Source organism: Mustela lutreola, chromosome X, assembly GCF_030435805.1.
Source record: "Mustela lutreola isolate mMusLut2 chromosome X, mMusLut2.pri, whole genome shotgun sequence".
Taxonomy (NCBI): Eukaryota; Metazoa; Chordata; class Mammalia; order Carnivora; family Mustelidae; genus Mustela; species Mustela lutreola.
In genome coordinates this window covers 41,001,745-41,014,032 of record NC_081308.1, presented here as the reverse complement: position 1 = coordinate 41,014,032, position 12,288 = coordinate 41,001,745, and the positions used below count along the sequence as shown (strand labels likewise).

Sequence of the window (12,288 nt, the reverse complement as noted above, 5' to 3'; positions counted from 1 at the left end):
GTGTGCGCCCACCCTCTGCCCCTTTCAGCCAAGGGGCAAGAGGTCGGGTCAAGTCTAACCCCTTTTCCACCCTGTCTCTGGGTTGCTTGCTGGCTCGGTGTTCCTGAGGTTCCGTTCTCTGTCCCTGCATACTGGGCAGTGTGTGTCCCCACCAAAGCCGGAGTTGGCAACGGTCTCCCCTCTTACACAACTGAGCTTAGTGGCCAGAGCAGTCCATTCTCAGAGCTGCAGACACATCTTTCACAAAGTCTTGGTTATGATCTACTAAACAAGGCTGTTCACTCATGAAGAGAATTAGGATTTGGTATGTCAGCCATGACTGGGGTAGGGCTTACACCATCTGAATGAAGTACCAGTGCTTTAGAGTAGTTTTTAAAGTATGTAAGTGCGTACTCGTACCTTATGGGGAATCTGAAGATACAAAAGCAGTTTTGTTTTGTTTTTTAAAAACCCAGAAGATAAAGACTCTGGTAATGCAGTTACGTACTCAGTGTCCACCCACGTTCATGATCCGATTAGGCTTTGGGGAGGGAGCGATGTAGGGCACGCAGAACAAAGACTTTAATGTTTCCTTTGCCCTTTCTGCGTCTATATCAGCGTGTGTTCTTCCCAACCTGATTCTCAGTGCCAGTAGGTAAATCAGGGCACAGTAGGCTTGAGCTCTGTTCCTCCCACTGTGAAAGGACGTCACCCTCTGAGGGCGGTGGAGAGAACAGCCCTGCTCATCACCGGCATGGATGCTGCGAAATCACCGGGCTCTGAATGGGCCGTAACGATGTGTATATAAGTAATGGAAGCTCTTAAGATCCCTGGGTTCATACTTTCTTTCTGCTGTTTAAAACACACACACACACACACACACACACACACACACACACATATTCACTTTTTGGAGGCCTGACTTTGGTAGTACTTAAAGTGCAGAGGAAACCCTTTCTTTTGAAAGGACCACCTTCAGGGTGGTCCTTTGGGCAAAGCACAAGTTATTACACTTGGGACATGAGAGCATTCAGACTGTGATCTGGAGTTCAAGGTTTTACAGTAGTCTTGCAATGATTTAGGGCCTCAGCCATTCACATTTTTGAAAAATCTCCGGTTAAAGTAGAACACCTTTAAAATTCCTGGGATTTCCTGGCATTTTAGAGGGCAGCTCGTCAGAATGTACTTATACTCATACCAGAAAGGAAATTATTCATGTTCTATGTGTTTTCATTCCAGAATGAATGAAAACAAAAATTAGTTTGATTGCTCTATTTTCTCACTTGGCATGACTCTGAATGAAATGTAAGGTGCAGCAGTAGTCCTGTAAGCCACCTTTCAACTGCTTAGGGGCTGGCCGCATGTGGCTGGTGGCTAGCACATCGGACAGTGCAGATCTAGAAAGCTGCAGTAAGTTCTGCTGGACAGCGTGGATCTAGAATCATTCCCGAGTTCCCCCGAACAAAACACTGAACATCACGAGTTTGCCATAAGGTTAGGGTGGCCCAACTTTCGTGATGTTATCAAGTTATTTCACCGTTTCATGCTTTGGTATGTTGAATTCTGACCTTGTCACATGGGCCCAGGATAAATAGATGAGTCCCACCGACACTGCCAGAACTTGAATGAAAATAGTCACAACCTAGTCTTCATAAGCAGTTCTTGGTGAACAGAATTTAATTCTTGTTAACCAAGGTGTTTTTTCCTTTCAATAGACATTAGTTAAAGGCATAGAGGGGGCTAAATTTCATTTGGCAGATTTTATTATATTTGGTTTTATTTTCGTTATTGTAATACAGGGCATCCTTAACCTTTTCTCCTACTCCCAGTCTTCCTATTTTATCTAGGACAGTAACGTCAACTTGTTTTATCTTTGCTGACATGGAAGCCATTTACGAAGGCTAATTACACCTATTTCAAAATTCACAGTATAGAAAGGAGAGATTATTAGTGGCAGACCTGGACTGCCACATTCTCGGCCAAACTGTGCCTCATACCCTTCAGATCAGATAATCTCATTGCTCCTGCCCCACAGTCTGGTCAGAGCTTGTGGTTAGGCCGAGGGCTGCTGTCACCTGGCATTCCGGGAGGCTTTCGGAGAAAGAGCAGGGTAACGGCACTCTGCCCCTCTGAGTCTGCACTGGGGAGCTCATCTGAGTAAACAAGTCTGCTGTGAAGTGGCTCTGTGCTACTGTAGGCCACAGAGCAGGGCCTAATGTTGGATTCCTAGCTGTCGATACCACAAGTGCAGACCGAGCTACCAGACAGAGGACTCTTCTCTGGGGGATTGTGTGTTGAGAGTGTCTGAAACAGGTGAGGTCTCAAAATCAGGAGCTAGGAATTCCATATGTGACCTCTCAGCTAACACTTTGATACACTAGACACATCAGGTACATTGAGGCTCTGGTGGCACTTTTGGGGGACAGCCCTGAATTGGCGTGGGTCTTGTGTCAGAAAATCTCTGTGAGACTTGTTTTTCAAAAGTCCTCAAATAACATCCAGTTACGAGGACAAGCCTCCAAATCTCAGACTCTCCAGCCTCAAAGCAGCCCCTCGACACATAGCAAAGTCCATTGAACTCACTGCAAAAATTGTACCAAAGCCAAGGCCTGTAGGTAGGAAATCTGGTGTCAGGTACCCTGGAGTTTAAATAGAGCAGAAACTGGTGTCACAGGCACTCAATAAAGATTTCCCAAATACATGAATTCATCTTGTGGTTTTAAACTTCGCCTTCAGCAACATACGGGCTCTCTGTTCCCTTTCCCTCCATAGTTCCCCCTTTCTAGGGACACACACCTCGGGTTAGTGCTTAACAGAGCTGTGCTAAGACAGGGCAGACGTTGGCTTTCAGAACTGGGCCCATCTCTGTTGTCTTCTGTTTTCATTTTCAAGAAATAACCTGGGCATCATAGGTAGGAAAGAGGGAGGGAGAGGAACATAAGTAAGGTGCGCACACGTGGGTTTTTGTAGTCTGTTGTCCGCTCACTGGAGCCAGCACCCCAGTACTGGACTGCCAAGACCCTTGGGTGAAGCCGTTCGGCACCTCCCTTCGAGCTTGAGTCAGACCTGCCAGAAGCCATGTTCTTGGTTTACAGTTCTTTGCAATACTGGAGAGAGCATGGGAAGGCAGAGAATTTTCCTGTCCTCTTTGTTTTCTCCACCCTCCCCCTGTGATCGAGGTCACAGTCCTCCACTTCATGGTGAGGAAGGTACAGGGATGAAGAATTAACAGGTGCACAAGACAACAGCTGGTGTGTTACTAAGCCAAGACGACTACCCTAGTCAAAGCATGGGATCTGTTGTAAGTGGATTTTGCCACTTTGCTTTTTCTTTCTGTCTTCAGTTGTTGATCTTAAGAGTCACTTCTCAGGTCATCTCAGCTGTGAGAGGACGTGGGGGCACCAGGATAAGACATTAATGAAATGTATGCCCAAGTATTTAGGGGATGTGTACTGATGTCTGCAACTTTATTTGAATGCATCTAAAAAGTAAGATGGATGATAGAGAAGTGGAGAGATATGCGATAAAGAAACTCTAGCAGTATGTTCATGGTAGAGTCTCCATGGTGGGGTATATAAGTGTTCACTATAAATTCTTCCGGCACCACCCTGGTTATATGAAAAATGGTGGAACAGAAATTTAGGGAATGGAAAGCAGGTCAGGGCAGACATGAGGAAGCAGCAGAAGGGAAAAGGCATGGGGCAATGAGCCCCATGTTTGGATAACTGGGACCTTCTGTGCAGGAAGACAGAGGGACAGTTGGGTGCCCTACCTCAGTGGCCTCGTGTAGGCTGTAAGCACATAGTACCACTTGCCTCTCCTGCCCCCGGGATCTGACATGGAACATGACCTCTTTCTCCCAACTTTTGCATGACAGCCTTCCTCTTCTAGCTAACTACTCCTTCCGCTTCCGGAAGATGGCCGGCCTCTTGGCTACTTCCAGCCAGCCTGGCTGCCGTGGTCCAAGTTAATGCTTTCCCTTTTTCTCCTTGTCTCTCTCCCTGGTGACTTACAGAGTTGGTGTTGACCCCGATCAAGACCCACCACCCAACAACGACAGCTTTCAAGTCTTACAAGGGGTAAGTCACAAGAGGTGCTTCTTCAAGGGAAGACACTGTTCTAAAGAGCTACAATGTAGTGAGCACTTACTATAGGCCGGGTTCTCTTTACATGATTTCCTCACCGTGACCTTGATGGCAGCCTTATGAGGGAGGTCCTCTTGTCCCCATTTTGCAGATTAGAAGCTGAAGTTTGAGAGTCTCAGTGAGTCATCAACAGTCAGAGGATTAGAAAGTGATGAAGCCGGGGTTATACCCTAGGGTCGGCATTTTTAAAACACCATATGGAGGGGGTATGCTAGCCAGGAAGAGCATTCCAGCTAAGTCCCTGACTGCCTGCCTTCTGAGAATGGATAGACAGGGTACACTGGTGACTGGCTCACTGTCCTCAGGTCAGAGTCTGTCTGTAGTGCCCAGGCAGGGGAAGGCGGGGGATGGGGTCTGACTCTCCAGCCCAGGGAATCTGAGGAGGAGAGGAAGGATGTGGGTGATTTCAGGCCCTCCCGCTCCTCCTAGGCCCGGGATCCTCTCCTGCTGAGTTCCCCACAAGCCCAGGAACAGCTGAGCAGGGGCCCTCACCCTGACCGCCAAGGGCAGAAGGTCACTGCCAGGTGGACCATTAGGGCTTAGGCAGGGTGGTGGCAGCAGTGACAGCCTGGGACAGCATGCTGGGGAAGGAAGCTGTCGAGGCTGGGAACAGAGGAGCCCCGTGGCAACATTGAGTGTGACGAGCAGGGACGTGTCCCTGCTGCTACGGAGAATCCTGACAGAGTCCGCGTGGCCGAGAGGAACGTCCTGGCCTGCAGTTTGGCCATCTGTTCCAGTTGCTGTTGCTACGTAACCATGCAGAGGAAAGGGAGCGACAGTTTCTTTCACTCACTCACAGATCCTGTAGTTGGCGCTTTGGAAAGGGCATAACAGGGGCAGCTTGTCTTTGTTCCAGCAGGAAGCTGGGGGCCGGACTCGGCCAGAGACTCGTTCGCTCATCTGTCTGGCGCCTGGGCTGGGAGGACCCGAAGAGGAGGACAGCCAACTGCAGTGCCCACATGTGGTGCCTGCACATGGCCTGGGGGCACTGGGCCCCTTCCCCGATGACTCAGGACTCCTGTAGCTGGGCACTGCCTTTTCTGACCTGATCCTAAAGCTCTCAGGACCTTCCGGTCACCTCTGGGACTCACTGGTGGTCGCACTTGAGTTGTTCAAGCCAGCTCAGATGCAACGGGAGGGGAGACAGATCATAACCTCTTCATGGGAAGAGCATCAGCGAAGCGGCAGGCATGAGTGCGGGCTGCCACAGGAGCCTTGCTGTGTCCCTGGGGTTTGCTTCCTCTCACGGCCGGCATTTCCTGGGCTGGCAGGGCTAGGTGGAGAGAGGCTATGCTAAGAGCAAAAATGTGTTACCAAAATGTTACCAATGCCCCCCTCCCCACCGAGTCCAGAACTCTTTTGTGCAGGGTGGCAGAAAGCCTTACCCAACCAGATGCACGCTCCATCTGTGACTGTATCCGGTGTCGCTTTCTCTCCAGTCAGTGGAATCATACTCCATCCTAAACCTAGTCTCTGTATTTCAGATGCCAAAGGACCTAAATGACTCCAGCCCTTGAAGCCCATTAAAAAAGTGTTGCCCATGGTGGTGCCCTGTGGGGCCTGGGAGTGCCACTGTGGCTTTTCCTGATTTCTCTCTCTTTGAGGGTGGTCATGTCTTAGTGGCAGTGCCCATTCAGGGTCTCAAAGCCACATCCTCTGAAAGGGCAGGACATTTTAGGAAGAGTTTTCAGTGAGCTTCATGGGAGATGATCGGATGCCCACTTGAATGGTGCTCCAGAGAAATTCTTCTTGAAAAGTTGCCATTGGACCCTAGCTTGGATTAAGGAGTTTGGAAACCGAGGGTTTGGGAATTGTGTACCTGCAAGCTAATTTAGAGTCTAACAGGGAGATCTTGAAACTCACTCTGAGGAAACCTGGGTGAAGTGTCTTTCTTTCACTGGAAGGAGAAGAAGGGCTCTGGAAGGATACAAATGGCCTCCTCCAAAGCTTCCTCCCCAGGACCACAGCTGGTCTAGATGAATTTTGTAAGAAAACAGGCTAATTCCAGCTGGATAGCCAGGGTTTGGACAAATTTCATCTTATCAGTTCCAGACTCATCAGACACCCCCAGCCCTTTTGCTGTTTGTTTGGTTTTCATTGCTCCTGCCTCTGGATTTAAGCATCTGTGAAAGGAAAAGCATGAAATGGTTTGGTTGCTTTCCTGTAGCCAAACTCACCTTCCATCTCATAAGAACTTCACATGGAGACACTGGGCTTAGAACTAAGTCACAAGCTTGCTGTCACTGTTCCATGGAAATGTTGGAGACAGTGGGTCCTGAGTGTTAAGGGTTGGGGCAGTGCATTTAGTGTGGGCAGTGACTGCTCCCTGCCCCAGGCGGAATGTGTTTCAGAAACCTCCCTAGGTGGGCCTGGGTCTTCAGTGTCCTCGATGGCTCCCTGGGGGGACCTTTGGGCCAGTTGTGAATGGACTCCCAATGGCACCCGGTGGCCCGCCCTAGCCAGGAGCTGGTGTCATGGCTTTCCCTTAACCTCCCTCCTTCCAAGCCTCATACAGAGTCATGCTGAAGGCCTTCAGAATCCATTCCACGGGCACCGTGAAAGTCTTTCAAGATTGCTGTCAGACTGGGGGGAAAAATGCTACTTCAAGCTTGGTTTCCCAGGGCATCTTCTTAAATAGGACTCATGTCCTTGTACTTAACAGGCCTTAAATCTCTCAGACTTCCTGACCCGATCTTCTCAGTCCAGTGAGCCACTAACAACTGGGCTGGGAGCACTCAGTGGTTATGAGCTACAATAAAACAGAGAAAAAATGGGCTTCTCATTTTTGGGTAAAATCCTGGGTTCTTGCAGTTCCCCTGAAGTGGATCCAGGTCACATGCTTAGTGATGTCATGAAACTGCAGTCATAAATGGGGAAAGTCCAGATGTTTGTTCCCCATCAGAAAAGAAAGGGCAGTTCTCGTTACCTCATTATCTAAATGATCTCCCTAAAAACAAAGAGGAAAGTGACATTTTGATGGAAATGAATTTCTTAGGACAGCGTGATTTTCCTCACTGGTTCTGGAAGCCCAAGAGTTCTGGCTACAGAACTATAGAATATTAGCTCATGTGGGAGAAGGAAAGGAGCTTTTGGCTAGAATTTCTGGCTTTGTGTGAGGGAAGCATAAGAATATTGTGGGCAGACTTCTGCTTCAGGTCCCTGGCAAGTTTGACTCATTAGAACAAAACAAAGCAAAAAACTCAAGTTACTTTGTTTCTCCAGAGGTCTTGGTGACTCTGCAACCAAAACAAAAACAAACCCAGCTGGAGTCAAGCTGCCTGGGCTTGGGGGTGACCTCCCATTCAAGGGGGTGCCAGACAGAGACCTCATTCACTTCCGTTTCCAAGTTAACAGAAGAGCACGCATTGATGAGGCTGCTTTGGAGTAGCTAGGAGCATGAATTCAAATTTATCCTAGCTTTATCATCTCAGCAGGACCAGGCCACAAGCAGGATATGAGTGGCGTGTGGAGGAAAGGGTTGTGGTGCGCGTGTGCGTGCGCTCCCAAGTGCACACGAGCACACAGAAAATCGGCTGTTTATAGTCACATTGACATGTAACTTTCTGGGTCCTTCCCCAGTTTTCCTCTAGGCTGAAATCTGATACCCAGTTACTTAAATCTTTGACTTCAAACAGTTGCGGAAGGGCCTTTTCTCAAATTCCTCCTCTTTGTCCCTACCAACACCACGCTTTTCTTTTTTGTTCTTTTGATCCCTCACCCCATCTCCCCACCCCCACCCCTTGGTCCCAGACTTCCCTTTTGGCCTTTCTTTTTTTTTTCTTAGAAGTGCAGAATTCACATTAATTTAGTCATGCATTTGACAAATACTTCCTGAGCACCTGTTATGTTCCGGACAATCTTTCAGGCCCTTGGGATACATCTGCAGACCATACACATGAACCTCCATTCTTAAGGGTGCGGTGACAGTGTGATGAAGGGGACGGTAAGGGTGGAGAGTGCCAAAGGTGAGGTCCCTAGATCTGTCCTCGCTGCTCCGAGTGTCCCCGTGGACCAGAAGTCTGGGTATCCTCAGAGAGCTTATAAAAATGCAGACCATCAGGCCCCACTGAGACCCACTGACTCTGAACCCGCATTTTAACAGGGTTCCCAGGAGGGCCGTGTGCCCATTCCTACTTTGAAAAACCCTAGACATTGTGGAGCTCTCGATTCCCTGTTTGTTTGTTTTTTTTTTTAAGATTTTATTTATTTATTTGACAGAGAGAAATCACAAGTAGACTGAGAGGCAGGCAGAGAGAGGAGGAAGCAGGCTCCCTGCTGAGCAGAGAGCCCGATGCGGGACTCGATCCCAGGACCCTGAGATCATGACCTGAGCCGAAGGCAGTGGCTTAACCCACTGAGCCACCCAGGCGCCCTCGATTCCCTGTTTTTAAAACCTGTTATTACTCCCTTGTGAGAGTCGTTGGCTCCACCATCCCAGGGACAAGAATAAGAAAGGCCCAAATTGGGTCACATCACTTCCTTGCTTTTTTGCTCTGCATTGGATTTCTAAGGCCACTGCAATAAATTCCCGCAGACTCAGGGGCTTAAGACACTGGTCTTATATTCTGTAGGTTAAAAGTTTGGTGGGCTCTGCTGGTTTCTCTGTTTCAAGGCCGAAATTAAGGTGTTGGCGGGGTTGGACTCTGGGGGAGAACCCACTGCCAGGGTCATTCCGGTTGCTGGTAGAATTCAGCTTTTTGGTTGTAGGACTAAAGTCCCATTTCCTCGCTAGGACCATTGGCCCTGGGTCAAGATCCCACCCTAGCAGCACCTGCATGTGCTGGTTCATGGCCTCCTCTGTCTTCAAAGTCAGCAACAGCGGGGCAAGTCCTTATCACACTTTGTATCTTTCCTGACTTTTCTTCCACTGCAACTCTCTGACTCTTTTGCTCTCCTTGTCTACTTTTAAGGGCCTGTGTGATTGCATCGGCCCCCTGGAAAACCTTAAGCCCATCTCCAAAGCCCCTTTGGCTATATAGCATAACATACGGGCTCCTGGGGTTAGGACGTAGACTTCTTTGTGGTGGGGGATGGGGGGAGAAGGGAAGTATTCTGTTCCATCTCTGAAAAAAAACATAAGCTGTTCTCATTACTGTAATGACCTTAACTTGGAAAATTTGTATCTTTTAACAATAAGAATGGAAAGAAAGATAACTCTGTCCAGAAATCATTATTTATTAGTTCTAGGAAAAAAAAAATTCAAAAATAGGACCTTTGTCATTCCTCAGTTTTTTAATCTGCCTTCTTTTTCTTCATCGCATTTGTCACCATATGTCTGTGTGTCTTCCCCTCTGGAAAAGGGCTCTTGGAGAAGCAAATGCTAATCTCATTCTTCTTTGTGTTTCTGGCACCCAGCATGGTGCCTGGCACACCTTTAGGTGCTTAATGAATGCAACAAATATATATACACTCATTGTTACATCCTTGAAAAATGGGGATAAGGAGAGTCAGTGATATTTTCTTAAAGGGGTTTCTCTATTAATAATGTCAACAAAAAGTTTAAAAATCCCTTGTGTTACTCATAAGAACAGAGAGTAGAGTGGGGGTGACCAGGAGCTGGGGGTTGGGAGAGTTGGGGACATGTTTAAGGGTACAATCCTGTGGCTAATAGATAAGTTCTGGAGATCTAATGCACACCGTAGTGAGCATAGTTTGTGCAATTAAGCAGACAATTTTGTTGTGTTTTACTTTGCTCAGCTTTTCTAGTGCAGTACTCTTATAAATTGCAAAGTTGCTGAGAAAGTAGGTCTTAGTTGTTCTCATGGACAAGCGGAAATGAAAATTATGTGAAAGGGCACAGATGGCAGTTCATGCTAACGTGGTAATCCTACTGCAACAGATGAACGTATCAAACCAACACATCTGTACACTGTAAATTGACCCAATGTCGTATGTCAGTTACACGTCAATTTAAACTTGCCCAGAGTCATACAGCAAGACAGTAGCACAGCCAGGAGTAGAGCTAGGATCTGGACCCATGTCGTTTGTTGAGAAAGCCTGTGATATTCATATCTATACATGTTGGTGTGTTCTGTTGCCTTTGAAACATTCTCAGAGAAGCCAGCCTTGGACCCAGCCTCGAAAAATGTATAGGGATCAGCCAGGTAGCTGTTGTAGGTGGAAGAAAGTGACCATCTGAAAGGATGCTTCAGGTTCTAAAAGCAGCCTGGGCCGGGGCATAAACCCTCCTATAGGAGTGCAGGTTTAGGGGAGCAGGGTCCCCACCTTTTCTGCAGGCAGCACTTGAAATGCAAGGCAAGTTGTTCTAAACACACAGCCTGAGGAGGGGGCTGCCTATTACAGGATCTGCCTGCACCCACACTGATCCCTGCTCAGCCCTAGACCGCTTGGAGCAAGAAGGGGGCCCCCAGATCCCGTCTGCCAACAGCTGTTGCTTGTTTTCTGGGCCAGCTTAAAAAATTAGTCCCATTCCACAGACACTCCCTGATTTCTCCAAAGCCACCATATGCGGGTTTACCTATGTTCTTCCTGTACCTAGTCCTGCTTCTGGCACCATCTCTTAGAATAATAAGCACCCCTGCTATGAAACTACACTTTTTATTTGCTCAAAATTTACCCCTGGTAGCCTTTGGGCAGAGTCATTTTGTTTCCTGTTTTTCTAAGGCCCCTTAATCTTATTTGTGGAGCGCAGGCATAGCTCTCTGTCGCCCGTGAAGACCTTCTGTTAGTTTGCCTTGGAAAAGAGACATTTCCTTTGCTTTCCTCACAGTAATGGTCCTTCTGGGGGCTTATCGAAGTCTCCTGTAGCTTTGTAGGGGTGACGTGGCGGGAATGGAGGCGTTCCAGGTGATGACACCTCGTTGTGGTTTGATGGAGGTTAGGAGGACAGAGCCAGGGTTTGTCGTTTTTATTGCTGTTTTAGGGGAGGGGCGGATGCACCTGACTCGGGGGGACTTGTCTTGTGCCTGATGGCTTATGGTACCCTTCCTGATCACGTATGTCTCCGTGTTAGTCTCTTCTTTAGTTTGATTCTACAGGCATTTAGAACCACGAGCTTAGAGCCTATCACTTTATAAAGAACCATTTAATTTTTTCCCAGTCAGTTGAGCAGCATTCTGAAACCTCCCTTGAGTTGTCATTAGGCCAGCACCTAATTACCTGAAGGAATGACCATGATCTGCAAATGGAATTTCTCTGCCCTCTTTCTTCACATGATTTCTAAAAATGGGAAATATAGTTGGTCTCTGGGAATATGCACTCTCTCTCTCTCTTTTTTTAATTCCCTCATCTCCAGAAGGGCTCATTTAACCAAGCCATTTCCATATGTGTCCCTAAACATTCTTCAGGTCCCCTAGGGACTCTTTGTAAAAAATAACCTTTGTTATGGGAAACATTAGGAAATTAAATAGTGCCTGCTGATTTCCCTCCCTTGGCTTGTCCTCCTGCTCTCCCTTCTCAGAGATCTCTGACCCAAACTATCTCAGTCACAGGGGGAGCTCACATGCGCTGCAACGTAGAGCTTCTGGGAATTGTGGCTCATTGTGCATTTGGCTGTTGTCAGCCGCCTTAGAGTTGCCTCTCCCTGTATCATTCCAGGGGTGACGACAAAGATGGCTGTACCTCCCAAGCGGTCCCTACTTCCGAGCTTGTCATCTAACGACACAGAATGCCAGTAGTGGTCTCCCGTGACTGTAGTTAGTCTACCCTTGAATAGTAATATTTGCACACAGCAGATGGCCCAGGCCTCAAATGAATGTTCAATATTGCATGTCATTTTGCAAACTAAATGACAGGGACGTTTGAGTTGGAAAGGATCGAGAGGAGTAACCACTTGAGGGGAGCTGAAATAACAGAAGTGCATAGTTGCCTGGCTGGCAGAGTTGGTTGATTGCCCGACTCTTGGTTTCAGCTCCAGTCCTGATCTCAGGGTCATGAGCTCAAGCCCCATGTCGGGCTCCATGCTCAGCATGAAGTCTGCTTGAGATTCTCTCCCTCCCCCTCCTTGGGCCCCTCCCACTCATGTGCTCTCTCTTTCTCTCTCTCAAATAAATAAATAACTTTAAAATAATAGAAATAGTTCCGGCCCCATTTCCCTTGCTTGCTGCCCCCAGCATCCTAAGGCTGCCAGGGCAACAAGTCACTGGCCCAGCTGGAAGGCAACGTAGATGCCTCCGTTAAGGACGACCACGAGCCCGGGGCTGAT

The 12,288-nt window shown here is 48.0% G+C and overlaps 1 protein-coding gene across 1 annotated transcript in view; it reads left to right on the top strand.

Moving 5' to 3' along the window:
- The window catches only part of SLC9A7 (solute carrier family 9 member A7), a 138,133-nt gene that overhangs the window by 104,227 nt on the left and 21,618 nt on the right, over nt 1-12,288 (top strand). Inside the window, exon 14 of the mRNA XM_059158749.1 lies at nt 3,995-4,058. Coding sequence (XP_059014732.1) covers nt 3,995-4,058 — 64 coding nt within the window. The remainder of the gene's footprint in view (nt 1-3,994; nt 4,059-12,288) is intronic.